General features: G+C 33.7%; 1 protein-coding gene across 1 annotated transcript in view; it reads right to left on the bottom strand.

The window, feature by feature from the left end:
• Positions 1-20,420, bottom strand: part of LOC125059637 (orexin/Hypocretin receptor type 1-like) — a 94,961-nt gene that overhangs the window by 15,934 nt on the left and 58,607 nt on the right. The window contains exons 2-4 of the mRNA XM_047664145.1: positions 12,609-13,251; positions 2,285-2,432; positions 1,246-1,387 (exon numbers count right to left, since the gene is read on the bottom strand). Coding sequence (XP_047520101.1) covers positions 1,246-1,387; positions 2,285-2,432; positions 12,609-13,199 — 881 coding nt within the window. The 5' untranslated portion in view covers positions 13,200-13,251. The remainder of the gene's footprint in view (positions 1-1,245; positions 1,388-2,284; positions 2,433-12,608; positions 13,252-20,420) is intronic.

Here is a 20,420-nt window from a genome sequence, read left to right as displayed (position 1 = left end):
AAATCAGTCGTGAAGCAGTCATTTTATGATTTGGCATTCTGATAAATAATAAACTACAAGCTCCCTCCTTATCAGAATGCCAAATCATAAAATGACTGCTTCACGACTGATTTGAGCGCGACCGCCGCTGCAAAAACCGTTGTGTGAGTTCGAAAAGTGAGTTACAGAATCACAAGGCTGGTTACGCAAAGTTAGGGCTCATCATACAAATATAGCAGAACAAGTTACAGGTCGAAGAAAGTCATACTGGGTTTGGTGAAGGAAAGCTGATCCTGCAGCCCATCTAAACCGCCGCCGAAACCCACAACGAGGCTGCACGACGCGCCTTGTAATTTCTAGGCTCAAGGACGTCACTTGCCATTGATATCATATTTTGGTACTTATTTCCATCATAGTCGGATTTACTTGGAGGTAATTTTAGTAGATGGTAGAATATTTATGATTTTTTTAAAGATGTATGAATTTTTGACGTTTACAGAAACGTTACACGGTAACATGAAAGTAAAATAAAATTTAAAATTTCTAGTCGTACTGGTAATATGTGATTTTTGGAGTTTACTCCTTAAGAAACGATTTGAGTTATAAGTCCCGGTACGGAAATTTTATGAGGAGTAAAATCAAGTGTAACACGAAAAGTTGAGGCGTTATGTGTAATACGAAAAGTTGAGGCGTTATGTAGACTTTTCTATTTTGAATTCACGTTTTGACAGCCACGTTACAACATTGTCAGTGTTGACAGGTGTAAAAAATAAAAGTAGATTGTCTAGCGTGCCATAGAGTTTTGTCAATAGTAATGGTCAGTGAAATTAAAACTAAAAAGATTGTTCATTCTTATTCTTCTCTTACTATAAAGGTAACTTTGGTCACAGAAAGAAAATCCTATTTGGGCATAGATGATGTAGGTGCGTTTTATTACTACTACAAACATTTATATTATAAAAACATATATTCTTACCACCTTTAGTATGAAAATATGGTCGACAGCCACAAAACATTATCGCCATTTTATCGTTCGTAAGGAGTAAACTCCAATCGTGCGTCGTAGCTGACACACACACACATTTTTTTAAAATATATTATGACCAGTCTGTCCCTGCACCCTGATTTTGATATTGGTTTTCAATACACATGTATATTATGTATTTAATACAAAATGATTGACTGTAAAGTCGGTTTACGGACGATAGTGTACACGTTACACGTTATTAAAAATTGTAAAATTTTTAAATAAATTGAAATACTTACGTATATATAAAAACAACTTTTGTGATGTGCCAAACCAGGTCGCTGGTGTACGACCAAGTTGCCGTGCATTGAACTAAATACTCCAGTTCGAAGCGTAGTGGAACCAACTTCACCGTAGTAAGCACCACCAACTCTGGCGCATCTGTTGAATTCGTCATAATTAATAATTATATAGCAGCTTACTTAATAAAAACCTGGATGCATTTAAGCATAGACAGAAAAAATCTGTGGCGCTACAACCTAAATAATTACGTTTGGGCCTCAGATTTCTGTATTTGTTTCATGATCATTTGTCAATTAGCAAGTAGGTGATCAGTTTCCTGTGCCTGACACATGTCGACTTTTTGGGTATTGGTTTCTCACTATGTTTGCCTTCACTGTTCGAGTGAATGTTAAATGCGCACATAGGAAGAAAGCTGCATACATATAGAAATTAATATTGATTGATACATAGTTCTTATGACACCTAAAATAGTTCAGTTTGCATAAACTCTAAATTTATTTTAATCAAATTATGATTAGTTATATTCCAGCTATTGATTTTCATATGTATATGTAATGTTTTTTATAGGCAACTTAATGCATAAAAGTACCTATTTTATTAAATAATCAGCTTAATTAATAACAGACATAAACAAGACATGTACATTGTACAGTGATCAGTCTGTATTATTATCACATATAGAAAATAGCCTAATTATTTTCTAACATAACAACTCTTATTCGAAATCTGTGGAAATATAACACAATAATCGCTAATTATCCAGAGACAAAAATTGTAGATAGAAATTTTTTCGAGAATGTATCCAGGAATTATTTTTATCACTGCCTACTTAACAAACACTAACATTGCTCTTAAAATCTCGTAATTGTCCAATACGGTTTGCGATAAACTTTCTTTTTGCACAACCCAAAGAATAGCCGGCCGGCAATAAAACAAAGGCCGGCAACGCACTCGCAAGCCTTCTGGCAATGAGAATGTTCTAAAAAAATACCTCAGCCAAAGAGGCAGTTTAATAAAAGATTAATGAATACTTACTAAACGTTAGCGAGATAGTCCATATTAGCAGAATGGCGGTTTTCGCACGGCTGATTGTTGACTTGAATTTGAGCGGGAAGCAAATGGCGTACCAGCGGTCAAACGAGATGAATGTCAATGTCAAAACTGACACTGTCACCGATACTGACTGAAACAGAGAGAAGGGATAGCTATAGATCATTAATATAGTGTGACAACCTGGTTTAGATGTGGACAAATAAATAGTATTTAGTGCAATTGCGCCTACCTAACGAAAATATGACAGCGATACTCATATTTCGAATGATTTCTTGCGCATGCATCATTGAAACGGCGGCGATTATTTAAGTTAAATATTATAATAAAATTGATTTGATAAAAATTTTAATAATAATAATTGTATAGCTCTAACACTAATATTGTCTAAAAAAAATACAAACACACTTTCATAAAAAATGGGCCCAATTCAGATTTAAGTTGCTGACACCAGCAACACTGATAATCGATATTCAGTGGACCCTATGTTGAAGTGACAGCTATACACACTGAACAAAACAAAATGTTCATTAATTATTTATATTAATATTTCCAAAAATCTAAATACGGCTTATCCATATGATATTTTATTCAGAGATACGTAATCAAACGTTCTCAGCTTCTATTTATAACTTTTTAATGAATTGTAGACCCTCAGCCCTAATTTCCTTCCAAAACTTTTTTCATAGAGCCGTAATGAAAATGTCTACTAAGTACCTTACATGTTTTTTGTATAACGAACTGTTCCCAATAATTTCCCTGGGCACAGTTTTAAATATATATATTTTAAATTTAATAGCAGCTCTTATAGCTCTTAAACTAATATTATATTAGTGTTAGGACGCAAAAAAATATCTTCATTAGCCGAGCGAAGAGATGGAACTATACCTATGTCACATACTGCATAGTGTTAGAGAATGTCTACAGATAACAAATTTAATAGAAGCTGTTATAGCTGTAACACTGTAAGCTGGAAAATACGATATATAGTGCTTTTCATGAAAGAAGTCCCGCGGATATTTTTGGAACTAAATTTGACAGGTCGGCAATGTTGTCATTCGTCGATGTTATCAAGTTCGTTTGTTGTGGTAGATTTTTGTGAATTTTTAACTAGCTTAGTGCATTTTAAATATTGATTACAATGCCAAAAGTTGTAAAAAGTTCGGCTCGAGAAATGATATTAAAGGTGAAAGAGTTCTGTGAAGCGGAACATAAGAATCAAGGTGTTTTAATACCACTAAACAATGTTCGGAAGAGAATTGCCGCCATAACAGGTACTTTTTAGAGTTGCCATTTAATATTTTTTTGCTGTATTGATGGGACTTTTATGATATAAATTCGTTTTTGCGACAAAATTGAACAAATACATAACGTGATGAAACTAGGTAACTGAAATTAAAACATATATTACATTAATATGTAATATATGTTTTAATTTATGTAATCATAAGCATTATAAACTTAAAGTTATTATTATTTTTAATTGTTCATAATTTAATTGCAGGTGTGTCAGAGAAAACTGTAACAAGAATTACAAACGAAGGTATAACAGCGGTGTGTACTTCGAATAAAATTGTAACTCAACAATTATGCAATAAAACTCTGAATAAAAAATTGTATTGCTTTTCTTTACCCTATTTTCTCAACTTTTCCCTGTAAGTAGGTAGAACACTGCTAATATAAGTAAATAAGAATATACTTTTTACATAACAGAAATATTGTTTCATCGAAGTATGCAGAAAATAATATTAATTGATAAATTACATCTGCTAAATGTAAATAAAATAGGTAAATTTTTTACTCATAAATGGCAACATTACGTCATACGATTGCAGCGCCGCGTCTGGGGGACTTCTTTAATGAAAAGGACTATACTCATTAGCAGAGCGACGAGAAGGTACGTCACCTATGTCACAGACTACATAGTCTTACAGAATAGATACAGATCCAATATTCTTAACTATATAAAATGCAATATTTATTCATGTTTCATTTATTTTCTGTCAGTATTCACAATTGTGCAAAATGAATAATTTATATTGCAACATTGCTTTCAAATTTATTGAATGTAAGAACAACATTTATTAAGGCACACATAAAAAAAACACACTTTAATCAAAAATCAATCTCAGATATAATTTGCTGTCACCAGCAACACTGATTTTGAGTGGACCCTATCTTGGGGTATACACACACTGAACCAAACAAAATGTTTAATACTTATTTATATTATTATTTCCAAACTTCTAAACACGGCTAGATAATAATATAATATTATGATATTTTTTCAACGAATAAGTATCGCAATACAGCGAGGAAATTCTGCCAGTGTTAAAGGTACACTGCCACAGGGACCTAACTTTTACTTTAATTTTCTTTTTATTAATTTTTAATATTACGTACGTTAAGAAAATTGTTAATAATTATACTGTTTGTTTGATTTTTATGTTTAGGTTTTAATAAACGATTCACTACTTATTAAGATAATAACAACTATTATAAATCCAGGAAGCACTTTACGATTCTTGAATCGTTATAGGCTAGGCTTTACCTTTTTTTCAGATTATTATAAAATATATTTTATTAAGATACACGTTATTTGACGTTATCACAGCTTCTATTGATAACTTTTTTGTGAATTGCAAACTCTCGGCCCTAATTTCCTTCCAAACTTTTGACTTTTTTCAAAGAGCCGTAATGAAAATGTCAACTAAGTGCCATTTGAAATAAATGTATGGCGCTCATTTGTATAACGAACTATGCCTGGGGAAATATTTTAAATTAACTTTCTTACTTCTAAAAAGAAAACTTTTTGTATTTTGGAAACAAATAAATAATTAACTACAAACCAATTTCAACTATTTCATTATTAGCGTGTTACACTATCCCTAAATATCAAGGCATTTTTAGAAATAAATCAGAATAGATAAAAAGATGAATCACTAGGTTATTTGAACTAGTTCTCTCGCTCTCAAAGTGGCGAAGATTACAACCCCTAATTATCGTGGTGAGCCTGCCCGATAGCTTTGAGATAATCCCACCACCTTGAACCTTTGATCCTACCCGTAGCGCTCCGTCTGTTACCTTATGTCTATATATTTAGTTATAGTTAGTTATATATTCACTATTTATATGTTAGGGTTATAGATGTATCTATAGGGCTCAGGGATCCGTAGGGTTGTTAGCTTCTTACATTTCACCCTCTCTTATATTTAGTTATCTAGTGCAGCTTTTTCATACATACATACACTACATATAGTACACTTATACTCCTGACATTTAATACATATAAATTTCAACATACATTTCACAGTCCACTGGCTGGCAAGCTGTACAGAAGGGGCTGTGCTGTGATAATACTACTGTATATACTGTAGTTATTATCGAAGAGTTTTAAAATCTTTAAGGGTTTATCAAGAAGGCTATAGGTTTTATACACGACAATATGGATCACAGCGGAGCATCCATGAGGAATGAAACTATCGTGAGAAAACCAGCTTGTTGCCTTAGACCCAAAAAGTCGACGGCGTGTGTCAGGCAGGAGGCTGATCACCTAGTTTCCTAGTAGATAAATGATTATAAGACAGATTCAAAAATCTGAGGCCCAGATATAAAGTGTACTTATTTTTTTTACTTTTTTTAAATGTGATAATTAGGTACTAGAAATAATAAAGGTCTAGAAATAATTTATGTTATAAAAGTTAGCGGACCTATTTTTTCTAAAATCATTATTTGCGAAGGGTTTCAATCGCGAGCTATTCAATATCACAACTTTGTGATATAAACTACATAACTAAACGTTATCAGAATGTCGATCCTCTATTTGTTTTGATAAAAAAGAGGGCCTTAAATAACGCGGTTTGTGTTATAAAAATCATTAATAAATTCCTATTTCATATAATTTTTATTTATATTGTGAAAAAGCGCTTGCTCGATAGACGAAAAATATGGCACAGAGTGCCCCACGCTTTTTCACAATAGTACCAGTATTTTTTGTTCATTACCATTTTCAGCCTATATTAGGAATTATTTTCACTTTTTAGTTTGATGTGCTTTAAAAGCGTGTTTTATAGTATTTTTAAACTATATTTATTATTAAATGGGTCATATTTTTATCGTTCAATAAGTTTAGCATAATAAATAAATCATTATTGCTTGTATAGATAACATCGAGTGAAAACCAGCGTCTAAAAAAATATTTATTTATTTAAAATTGGTTACATTAAAATAAAATAAATTATTAGGAATGAAATGGGTGGGCCTAATCGCTATCAAGCATCTCTTCCAGGAAACCCGAGAAAGGAAAAACTAACGACAAGAAATATTAAGGCCAGAAGTGCATAAACAAAGACTATAATAAAAAGTAATAAAATTAGGGTATAATTTGCCTACACACGAGGCGATCTAGGGAGCAATCTAGGGTACTCCCACCACTTCCCCGATATTGCCTCTGATTTTAGGGCCTTGTGTAAACGCTTTTGTGAGCAGTGTTGTATTAATATGAAACAGATTCAGAAATCTGAGGCCAAGACCTAAAGCGGTTGTAGCGCCACTGATTATTTTTTTATTTTTCGACGCTTTTGTTATCCTCACGATCATCTAACATTCTGCGTCTAACCAACTCTTATTTCCGTATAAATCCAAGCCAACGCGATTCTCACGGGTCTCCATATAACAGCTGCAGCTATGCAACAAATTGGAGAGAATTCACACCAGGTTAGGAGGTCATACAGTGACCGTGCCCTTTAGGAATGAGGAATATGTCTGAGGAGAAACTAAAAATCTATGTCTTTTAGGCACAAAATCTTTCACTCATTTGCTTGAATATTCAATGAAACAGCTGCCGCAACTCATAAATAAAGTACCTACATAGAATATTTCTCCAGCTAACGAGACGTGGGCTGGTAAAAATTAGGCTAATTTATATGGTAAATTTGTCGAATCACCAGTTATGTAACCTAACATTTGTTAAGTTACATATATTTTAGTTAATAATTAAAAGCGTAAACAAAACGTAAGCCATCATCGCACACTTGAAAAATTAGCCCTTTAGTTTTTACTACACTAATAAATCTAATATTAGTATAAGATCCCGCTAAACAACGACCTTCACCGAGATGCTTATTTAATGAAACTTATTTTATATTTAATTTAATATGTCAATAAATATAATCCATATGGGTTGCCTAGCAAATTTCAGTCCAGAGTATGTTTAATTAATATTTAAAAAAAAAATTTTTTTATATAATTTGCATGTAGTGAATTTTTTTAACTTTTTTCAATCAATATTTTTAATCAGGGTAGTATTATATATGTATCACTATAACCTTCTTTTATACTAAAGATGTATATATACTTTAGTGTCACATAAAAAATATACACATAAATAATTAATTGATTAAAAACAACCTAACTTTTGCATATTCTATGGGCTTCATACTTTCGATTGGTATAGAATTTATCTAATAATCATACCGGTGAAATGTTTAAAAAAAATTTTTTTTTTAAATATTAATTAAACATACTCTGGACTGAAATTTGCTAGGCAACCCATATGGATTATATTTATTGACATATTAAATTATATATAAAATAAGTTTCATTAAATAAGCATCTCGGTGAAGGTCGTTGTATAGCGGGATCTTAGACCATATATAAAATTCTCGTGTCGCGGTGTTTGTGGTTAAACTCCTCCGAAACGGCTCCACCGATTCTCATGAAATTTTGTGTACATATTGGGTATGTCTGAGAATTGGACATATATTTTTCATCCCCTAAATTTTAAGGGTAGTCAACCCCTAAATTTTTATTTTTTATTTTAGATAAAAAATTTATTCTTTATTTTTTTATGATACAGCATTAAAAAATACATACAAGACCCCAACTTTCACCCCTCTACGATCAACCCCTATTTTTTTTATTATTTAAATGATATACATGACAAAACGACGTTTACCGGATTAGCTAGTTATAATATAATATTCTCGTTTCCGATAATGTCCAATAACATAAGTCACTTAGATTAACGAACACTTCAATAATAAGTAGTATAATAATAATATAAGTATATTATATATATATAATATAAGTCAAGTTAGCTTTTTGTTAATCCAGCGTTGCAACCCCTAATATTATGTTAGTTGTACGCTCATATTTTACACGATTAAAGTCAGTTGTTACCGAGCTTCTAACAAAGTGTTTCATTTAACATCTAGCATTTAATATCTGAACATATCAACATTAACTGCCACCGAACTTAACTCACGGCTCCACCTTTAAACCGACGTATCCCAACTAATATTAAGGAGGCCCTTCCTTCATTCCTTGTACCTTCTTTCATTCGTTTCACAAATCATGCTGTTTTGATTAATTTCTATGGGGTTAAAGAGCATGAAAATTTGGAGTAAATAAAATGGGAGCTGTTTTAAAGTGATTCGTCAAATTTACCAGGAATATAAATAATGTAACTACTATATGCAACAAGTACAGATTTTTATTTTATGTTAATTTAAACTAGGAGTTACAGTATATAGGTCGGTCATCGAAAGCTGGCGCGTTCACAGTACTCACACTAATGCAATTTCACTGTTCAGTATGTTTAAAAATATTACTTTTTTGCCAAGCTATATATTTTAGTCTACTCTGGTTTTAGTAAGGTTGGGTGGGTTGTAAATAAATAAAAATGTATCAAATACATATAAATATTATGTGCATACGAGGGTGGATCGAAAAGTTCTAAGCCCGACCAAGAACGTATAAGAGTAGTTTGTGTAAATAATTTTTCATTTTTCGACATAAGCTCCATCTAGATCAACACACTTCACTTTTACTTACTCTTAGAAACCCCAGTCGCATATGATGTCAAATTAAATATAACATTTTTTCATTAAACTGTTTAATACCAGCGCTGATGCGATTCAGATTTCAATTAATTAAATGAATTATCAATCCGTTATCAAACACTCAAATTCGCGGATGTACTATTGCGTTGAGTCATATCCATTATTCATAGTAAAACAACGTCAAAAGAATTCACTAGTCAAAAATAATGTATTGGAAATATTGCACCAGCCTACGCAAATTCCATTTGCATTATTATTTATATATACATTCTGAGTAAATAAGCTACATGCTTAAATTCTAAACACAGTGTTACGATTATAATCAATTAGTACGGTACTATTGTTTTATTATGGCTCACCTGATGGTAAGTGGTACCGCCGCCCATGGACACTCTCAATGCCAGAGGGCTCGCGAGCGCGTTGCCGGCCTTTTAAGAATTGGTACGCTCTTTTCTTGAAGGACCCTTAGTCGAATTGGTTCGGAAATACTTCAGTGGGCAGCTGGTTTCACAAAGTGGTGGTGCGCGGCAAAAACTGCCTTAGAAAAACGCTCAGTTGTGGAACGGCGGACGTCGAGGTGATACGGGTGGAATTTCGTATTCCGCCTCGACGTCCGATGATGAAACTCAGCTGCAGGTATTAATACGAACAACTCCTCTGAACACTCTCCATGGTAAATGCGGTTGAAGATGCAGAGTGACCCCACATCGATAAATGGGCACACAGAATGAAAGACTATTGATGCTCAGATGGGGATCGAACCTATGACTTCAGGGATGATAATCGAACTCTGAAGTCACTAGGCCTACACTGCTCTGATTATTATTTAAATTAGGTATAATAAAAATATTATACTAATTCACTGGCGTGTGGCAACACATGTTATAGAGTAAGATCCCAGAGCGATAAGACACAACTTATTTTCTAAAGCATAGAACTTTCGGTTCTAAGTAGTCTTTCGTGTACTTTTTAATACCTGTACGCTTGTGGAGTTGGCTCGGTGACACCTGCGCAGGTACCAGGTGAGAAAGGTAACTAAAAATCAGAGTTACTTAAGTTAAACTTAAATGACTGATTTTTATATATATTTTGTAGAATATTACTCTGAAGTAATATAACTGTTTCTTTATAAAATACGAATATTCCAAATAATGGAACTTGGTGGACGTAATTGCTTTACTTTTTCCTGACTATAAATAGAATGAAAAGGGTTTGCCATCCAATTCTTTCCAGTAATTCGCTTCAGATTTCTTTATCTGTTTAATGCTATTTTTTTTGTAATAGGCTAGTTCAGTCTTTTTTATAGAACAGCCTTGCGATTCTGTAACTCACTTTTCGAACTCACACAGCGGCGGTCGCGCTCAAATGAGTCGTAAAGCAGTCATTTTACGATTTGGCTACAAGCTCCCTCCTTATGAGTTACAGAATCGCAAGGCAGGAGGCAAACTGCAGAAGCTCATCTTATGTTAAGTAATATGGACGCCCTTAATGCCAAAGGGCTCGCGAGTGCGTTACCGACCTTTTAAGAAATTGTACGCTCTTTCATTTTCCTAAGTCGAATTGTATTTCGTAGTGTTGTATTTCCGAGCCAATTCGACATAGGGTACACCAATAAAAGAGCGTTCTTAAAAGGCCGACAACGCACTTGCAAGCATTCCGGCAATGTGAATGTCAATGGGCGGCGGCATCACTTAACATCAGGTCAGCCGCCTGCCTGTTTGCCTCCAATTACATAAAAAAAAAACTGAATAAATTAACAGACATTTTTAATTGTCCGTGAGTGGAATGCTTCATTTCAATTCATATACTGTAAGAAATAGTTAGGCTTTTTTGTATATATTTTAATCTATTACTGTTTAATATTGTAATTTTTTCAAAATGTATTGGTTTGTAAGTGATTTAAATGTAAAAAGTTCCCGCGTTGAAGTAATCTGTAAGGATAGCTAATTTTGTTAAATAAATAAGAACGGCGCATTTTCCTAGGATTTGAAATTTAGACCTCAGAATCTGTAGTAATCTCTAAACCTAAATAGTTAAGAAATATAACAAAGAGCGCCACAGTTCAAAGCAAATACTCGTGTATCGCCACGCGCTATCGAACATTCTAAATTTGAATTCTCGCTAACTACCTAAGCCTTAAATAACCGAACGAGTATGAACTGTACTCGTAATGTTTTCATCAACGACATGTCCAAATTAATTGAACAAATGACTGAAAGCTATTATTGCCTGCAGATTGAGTGTTAATGTTATGTCACCATTCATTTGTAATATGTCGATAGTACGTGTTTAGCTTGCTTATCGCCTGCTCAGGGGAATAAGGTCATAAAAGCAAAATCTTTTTTTTTTTTTTTAGAAATGCTATTATTACTAGTTTACCATATGAAAAAATGGATATCAAATGTTAGACGGTTATGAAACCCATTATTTTATATTGGATTTTTTTCTTCCTTGTTCCAATGTTTTTTTACTTCGGGACTAACACAACAAATCGAAAACCATGAAAATCGGTGCACCCGTTTTTGAGTTATAACTGTTCGAACAAACCCGACTTTGTTTTATATAATAAGGTGTCAATAGCTTTTTGTATTTTTTATAACATTTTGGAGTTGATTTAAAGCTATTTACACTTTACCTTTGATAATCCCAATATTCATGCTAGAAATTCCTTGCAAAGTTAATATATTGAAAGGTAAGACTTTAGCGCATTCACGCATCCCCTGCACCAAAGGATTTAGATTAGGATATCTACACTACAGCTTCAGAGAACGGAGTGAGCTATACACATTTCAACAACGCCGGGAATTCCAATACACCAGACAAGCCTTTGAAATGATGAAGATGGCTTTTGTATTCGACTGGTTATAAATATACATAAGAAAAATAACATAAATTATTAGGGACGCAATGGGTGACCTTATCGCTAATAAACGATCTCTTCCAGGCTATCCTAGTAAGGAAAAAATTTATAAAAACCAGAAAATAATAAATACAAAAAATTTCCAATTAGGTATCTGATTAATTTATTCAACCTTCAAATCCTCAGAGACCTTTGCTGATTATGTTTGTAGGTTGTATAAATTTGCTTATTATAACATTAATTAACATTATCTTCTTTTTTATAGAACAGAGGACAAATAGGCAGGAGGCTCATCTGATGTTAAATGATACCACCGCCCATGGACACTCTCAATGCCAGAGGGGTCGTAAAGGGCGTTGCCGGCCTCCTAATTCAGTATAATCTACATTTCTTTCATCGCCTAATTTATTAATAAAATAAAGATACATTTTTTTATGCAATGCGCCAAAATTTCATCTATTTGCGGGTAACACACGATGTTGGTTTTATTGTGGGTACTCTCAAAGCAAAAACTTATGCAATGGTTATCAAAATGTTTCGTCTGATTTAAACTTTCCTTTTCTCTTATAAAAAACCCTTATAAAATAAGAATAAGTAAAAATATTACCTGAAAATAAAGCAGTATCTTGCACAAGGCAGCACCTAGAAACCAAGTTTCCGTCACATCCCATAGAACTGTCGCGGGCAAACAGAATAGTATCACCATAAAATCCGCTACAGCCAAATTCACTAAGAAATAATTCGTCACTGTCCTCATAGAATGATTTCTATACACTGCCACGCAAACAAGCGCATTCCCAACCAATCCGATCACGAATACAGCTGTGTGCGTTGCTATCAAGACCCATTCGTATGTGTGCGGGTATACATATTCATTCAACATAGTTACATACTCTTCTCGTGATAGATTACAAAACTCTGGGGCTCCTACACATTCTTCGGTTAGATTTGTTGTCTGCTCTACTTCTTGTACTATTCTTTTAACTCTTGAGTGCGTTTGATTTCTTGCAAATCTCATGAATAATTCTTTATATTCAAATTCTGGTGTTACTATTGTATCTATTTGTACGTTATTTTCTTTTTCATTCCTAAGTAAATCTATATCTATTTCTTTGAGATCATTTTTAATTTCATTATTTTTATATGCATCACATCTATTCGTTATAATTATCATAGCTATTACAATAAGACAATTCATTTTGTACTGTTTGAAGGCAGCTTTTTGGAAGATGTTTTACGCCATATTGTATCTGAAACAAAGAACATTAGGTATTATTGTAAAATCCACGTTGACATATTTACCATTTCTGGTAACGTAAATCTTATAGATATTAAACTATAAACTGAAAGACACATTAATATTGTTAAGTTTATATGGGTATATATGTATGGGGGCTATCGGTAGGCTCATCTGATGTAAAGCGATACAGTATAGCCACTCACATTGCCAGAGGGCTCGCAAGTGCGTTGCTGGCATTTTAAGTATTGGCACGCTCTTTTCTCGGACACTTAATCGAAATAGTTCGGAAATACATCGGTCGGCAGCTGGCTTTTACCCGGCTTAAAAAACGCTCAATTGTGGAACGATAGACATCGAGGTGATGCTGGTGGAATTTCGTATTCGGCCTCAACGTCCAAATATAAAACTCAGCTGCAGATATTTATCCTAACTAGTTAATCTTATAGATGATATGCCAAATGCGTGTGCAATTCTATAGTAAAAAAAATGGAGTAAGACTAGGACATGAACGCGGCCGTGTGTACGAGAATACGTGAATCTAACGTTTGTATAAAGATTTTGACCACAGCAGATGATTAAAACTTAAACAAAGTCTTCTCTGAGACAAAACTTATTATAATTGCAAATCTCAACCGACACGAAAATAACCGTCAAAATGGCGGCGCTTTACCCTCCAACACGCGGCAATGCCTCACTATTCGCACTTAATATCAAAATGATCCTTTAGCTATACAGTGGTATAAATTAATTTTGGATATGGAAGATTGAATCGAAACTTCCTAACGCCTAACTGTTTCCCCCGATTTTGTTATTATTAGGGGTTTTGGATGACCTTCGTAAACTTATAGACGTTAAAAAAAACCTGACATCAAACTTCTGTATCTGTTTTATGGTATTTTTTTATTAAAAGCCAAGCGATGTGCATTACACAAGCCGTCGATTCTTGGGTCTTATTTAATGATGAGTTCGGCATCAATGAAACACAAGTTAATTGATGCCGTAAAGTGACCTCAGGGTTCAGTCAAGCCATTAGTCTAACACTTATATTAAAAACGTATGCTTATATATATATAAATTACGTAAATCCGGTATTTTGCGTTCAAAATACCAGGCTAAAAATAACGAAACGGATATCTCGTTTAGAAACAAAACAGTTGAGCTATTTTCCGTTCTTGTTTTAATTGAGAAAACTTATACAATACAATTTATTTTATAAAACGAAGTTGGAGTCGACGCGTAACTAACTTTGGAGTAAAGTTTTTCATTCGAATGTTTCTATTCTGTATCTGAATTCCAAAAATGATGTTATCTGTTGATTTATTATTTTCTATTTCTTAAGAGCAGCATTAAGGGCCTCATAGCCTTGCGGTCTTATTAAGTGGCAGGTAAGGTGAGGGGTACCGGGTTCGATTCCCGGTTCGAGGGCAAGTTTCAATTTAATTTAAATTTGTTCTCGGCCTTTGGGAGGGTTGTGCGGTACCGGGCGAGTGCTTAAACCGTACATGGAGGGCACGGTCGAATTTCTAAGGCAAGCAGTGCGTATGCTACCTAAGAAAGGAGACTGTGAAGGTTTAGAACGTAGCAATACGTTCTAGGCCGACGCTGGATAATGCACAAACCGTGCCAGAGCTATAAAAAAAGAGCAGCATTTGCCTAGTACGAATGTATAGGTATTTCTAAAATGATGTTATCTGTTGATTTATTGTTTCGTATATTTTATTTAAAGCAATGGTGGCCTAGTGGTTTTTATTGCAGCTCTCATCACTGAAGACGTAGGCTCGATCTACGACTGTGTACAAATGGATTTACTCTAAGTGCGCATTTAACACTCACACAGTGAAGAAAAACATCGTGAAGAAACCGGCTTAGACCAAAAAAGTCGACGGTGTGTGTCAGGCACAGCCTTACCTTGCTTTTATAAACACTAAACTACAAGCTCCCTCCTTATCAGAATGCCAAATTGTAAAAATTTTGCTTTACGACTGATTTGAGCGCGACCGCCGCTGTGAAAACCGCTGTGAGAGTTCGAAAAGTGAGTTACAGAATCGCAAGGCAGTATGTTGATCACCTACTTGCCTATTAGAAATGATCACGGAACATACAGAAATCTAAAGCCCAGAACTAAAAGGTTGTATTACCATTGGTACATATTTTATAAGTAATATAAACAACTACAATAGCCTTAATAAAATGAACGCCGCATGACAGCGGAGGTTTTCACAAGAAATATGATTCTAACTGTAGCATAAATGCAAGGAAAACTAAAAGGAAATTGGAGACAATTATTAATGATAGGACGATGTCGTCATTAGAGGAATATTAATTGCCATTTAATGAAACGACATTCAACGTTAATTAAGTCACTCAAGTGACACGTGCTAACATAAATTATAGCGATAGGTTTCGTTTGTTACAGGTTCCCATGATTATTTCCATAGTAATAGGTTAAAACAATCTTTTAGTAACAGTTTTCTAACCGAGGACTGAGAAAGGACGAGAAAAACTTCTTTTTAAGGCCCTATCCCAGCACGAATTGCTGTGTCAGTGTCTCGGGGTGGACTGCGGTGCGCAGAGAGGCGCGTCGCGTCGGCCCGTAATAACAATTAGTTATGTAAAACATTAAATTAATGTAATTTTATCATTTTTTTTCTGAAATGGATTACTTGGCTTGCGATTAAATATATCGTGTAAATTTCTAAATTATGTCCTATATACATTTTCGTCATAAAATGAATTCAAAGTGTTAAAAATTGGCTATGTTTGGATTTTTTTTCTATCGAGCGAAGTTATTTAAATCGTGTATTGATCTTTCAAAATGGATACATAAACTACTCAACTCCACCATATATTTTTTCTATTCGCCCTACTTCAAGAAACGATGACGAAAAATGGAAAGAAACAATGTATTTTTTTGGAGTTTAGCGATAGGATAGGTCCTTAACAAGGCCCATTTCGGTAAATCCATTCCTGTATGTTTAGGACAACTTCGCCTCCACATTTATACCTCCCCTGTACATTATCCCCCCCAACCCCCTCCATAATTTAACTATATTAATAATTGTAATTCAGTGCCTCTGTCCCATGTTTGCCTGCCCCACCCTTAATTGAGACCCACATTTGTGCTTACAGTATTTTTAAAACCGTTCAAATGTCAGATTTTTCAAAAATTAATGTAAATTACTTACATGACATTTGGTTTAGGCTAAGACAATACAAAATACCATCCACCTCGAGGTCCGTAGTTCCAGAACTGAGCGTTTCTTAATACAATTTTGGCCGCGCCACACCACTATGTGGAACCAGCTGCCCACTGAAGTATTGCCGAACCAATTCGACTGAGGGTTCTTGAAGAAAAGAGCGTACCAATTCTTAAAAGGCCGGCTGCCGCTTGCGAGCCTTCTGGCAGTGTGAGGTTCCATTGGCGGTATCACTTAACATCAGATGAGCCTCCTGCCCGTTTGCCTTCCGTAACATAAAAAATACTTCTTAACAGCATACAATCCAATCATAATCGAACACTTATAAATATATATCTTCTCTTAGCGCTCATGAACTGCCGGTAATACGATACCGTGATTGCTTTCACTGATTACCCTGCTCAATTACCAGAGATATTTCGTAACAGGCTTGGAAAGATTAATTAACCTATAGGAGTTTCTATATTTAGGGTTAAGCTTAAGGTGGTGTAAGAAGATTAAGAATTTGGCAATAATTACATCAGAAAAATGCTCACTCATGCGCTTCACTGGCGGTCGTGCGTGTGCCTGTGTGTGTACGTGTGTAATGCGGTCACGAGTTGCTCGCGTAGAGCAAAGTACCCACTCGAAACTTAAATTTCGTAGCCATTTTTAAAAATAGAAAATAGAGAATATCTATTTGTTACTTGTAGCATGAGCCATTTTCACAACTTTCAAAACTACCGCTGACATATCATGTGGGATAAAAATGTTTTCAAGGCCATAGATATTTACGAATGTTTCTGATTGCTTTATGTATTACTAATAGGCCGAGACAAGATGTTTGGCTTTTGATGTAAACATTGGTTTTATAAATACGTTATTATGGTATGAAATATTTGCGCAGTTAATGTCTAATTTAAATCATGATCTTACATCTGTTATGAATTAGTGTTAACGTAGTTTAACGATAGGTCCTCAAGTCCTGGCCCTAAGTTTTTGAAATAGGTTCAATATTTCGTTTGCCCCGCAAAACAAAGTTGTATGAGCAAAACCTTTTTTTTTCACAAAAAATAAAAGAAGTTAATGCTATTATTACCAGAATTATTACATTACATACACAAATATATACAATATACATATCAAGTGGCTTCAGCGTGCGACTCTCATACCTGAGGTCGTAGGTTCGATCCCCGGCTGTGCACCAATGGACTTTCTTTCTATGTGCGCATTTAACATTTGCTTGAACGGTGAAGGATAATATCTTGAGGAAACCGACATGTTGGCTGACTTTTAGAACCTACACAAGAAAAATCACATTTATCGCCAGCCGAAATTCAATTCTATTTTCAAATCTTTCACTGTACTATGAATAAAAAATCTATTAGAGATAACTAGACATATGAGTGCCCAAAGTACTTTGGAATACATTCAATTCTCTATCCAATTTCACGTAATACCTATCCATTATGGTTCGTAGAGCATTGTGTTGGATGAAATATTACCGTTTTTAGTAATGTTCTATACAATAGAGAAATGATTCTACACTATTTCAATCGAATGGCAACCACAGTTCTGTATAAATTATATTTGAATACCACTCGTATCACATTCGTAAATATGATTCTGAATCTATTCCTTTCACAGCCCGCGTGGATTTCGTCAAAAGGAAAGAATGTGTTTAGTCCAAGTCCAAATTATATAAACGCGTTTTTCAAGATGGCGGCTGAAGCGAATCTTAAGTCATGACGCCCACTTGGATTTACATTCAGGAGACACCCCAGAACATATTCCAAAAAAAAAATCCGTTCTCTAGAACGTTGTATTACGAACCTACTGTTTTGGTTGGGGAGCTTGGACTAACTAATTATAACTAAATAAATTCAAAGCTCTCGTTAAACGTAAATTAATCAGTAAAGCTTTTTATAAATTTGACGAATATTTAAATGATCCTAATCCTTGGCATTGATTTGCTCCAGTTCAAACAAATTGTATGATCCAAAACTTAGCGATTAAAAAGATTTCTTCTTGCCCGCTCTACGCCCTTGACTAGCGAACTGGTAGTAAATGTAAATTAAGAATTAATTTAACATATTTTCTGTTGACGTTCACTTGTTTACCTGTATGAATGAAGTTATTTTGAGTTTGAGTTTGAGTTAATTTATATTGTATGTTACGTACCTTATGTAACGTAATTAAAATTTATCTTAAGGACAATCGAATTACATTCTCAACCTGCCCTTATTATATAATTATAATTTATTACTAGCTATTCTCACAGTGTATAGCCTATAGCATGATATTTGATAGCCTTCTCTATACTACCCTCTATGTTACCCAAAACAAGAACTAGTCAATCAAAAATAGCAGTATAGCATTTATATAGTAAATACTAATTATATTACTAACATTTCGAATATCTCTAACAATACTCTCCAAACCGCGTAATTTAAACGTAAATTGAAAATTCCACGGAACAATAGACTATTAATCACTAAGTAAGACAAAGATTAAATACCTACTAATAATATGGAGATTATGTTATAATTATGGGCACTAGAACCTCTTATATTTTTGTCTATGTACGACATAATATTCATTTGTTGTAATAAAATTATTTTTTTCCAATTAGTTTCTAAGGTAAAAAATTATCGGATATTAAAGGATCTCTGTTTGATAATAATCAAATGATACCACGATTTTATGCTCATCTAATAATTTTATTATCTAGTACAGCCCCCTTTTACTCCTTAATGTGACGCTAATTAATTGTCTAACTAAATAAGAACTGTATATTTAATAAAATAAAAGTGAGCTAAATACGTAATGCTCGTATTCTCTGGCAGAATGACCAGCGCTGTGGAAGTTTTTGCTCCTCAGCATAATGCACAGCACTAGAAGCGAACCGAATGGAGGGAACCAAAAGGTAATTTTTAATTATTATTTTTAAATTTTATTGTTTTTGATATGTCTTATTTTATTTTTTCTTTAAGTAATGTTATTTTGTGTGTTTATGTGTGTGTGTTTTCGTTTGTAATAAATGTTATGTCTATGTCTATGTATTCGTTTAGGATGTCCGCCAAGTTGTGTAATAGGCTGCCCGACTCCATACGATTGGGCTACCTAACTGCTTTCTGACAATTCATAAGTGTACTTGTTTACCTACATGAATAAAGATATTTTGAGTTTGAGTTTTGAGTTTGAGTTACCTACTTAACATCTTTTAAAACTCTTCTACAGAAACATTTCTAAACATATCCTATGCTGCTCAATCGTGACTTTTGTAATTCTTGTATTTCTTCTTCTTTTGTATTGCATCACAACTCATGAATCCGTGAGATTAGCTTTTTTGTTTGTTTTTTTTTTTTATTATTTTATATTAAGGTTCTATAATTTTTTTTTTATAAGATTTGGTTAGTCACTTCTTGCACTTTAACCCTCATATTCCTTTTTAGAAGAGTTCGCTTGATAGCGATAAGGCCGCACGTTGCATCGCTTATAATTTTTTATATTATGTTATTTACTGTTGTATAAATAAAATAATAACTTAAGACAGTAGACCCCTTAAGTGAATGAATTATCCGACTTGGTATTTCATATATCTCACAACTTTTTATGCTAGACGAACTGCGTTGCGAGACTTCGTTTTCTTACAAGTTAAGTTTTTGATTTGACCTATGTTTTAATAATATTTATTACAAAAATATAGGATAGAAAACATATATTTTATAAAGAAATATGAATCTCGTACATGAACTAGTCAAATGCAATTTTAATGTACCGTTTTATATTCTAACATCCTTTGTTTAAACGCTATTAAAATATTAGCATTGTTCAATACATGGCTAACATGGGCGTAATTACTTTGAGGCCAAACCGATGTATTAATTAATGTTACACTATATAGTATATGCATATATTGTTTCAAGCAGGTTAAAGGTAACTTAAGAGAATATATTTTTATTTATAGAATAAGCAAACGAACCCATGGACACCCATTGTA

Source organism: Pieris napi, chromosome 20, assembly GCF_905475465.1.
Source record: "Pieris napi chromosome 20, ilPieNapi1.2, whole genome shotgun sequence".
NCBI classification, from domain to species: Eukaryota; Metazoa; Arthropoda; class Insecta; order Lepidoptera; family Pieridae; genus Pieris; species Pieris napi.
This window is presented reverse-complemented; position numbering and strand designations above follow the sequence as displayed.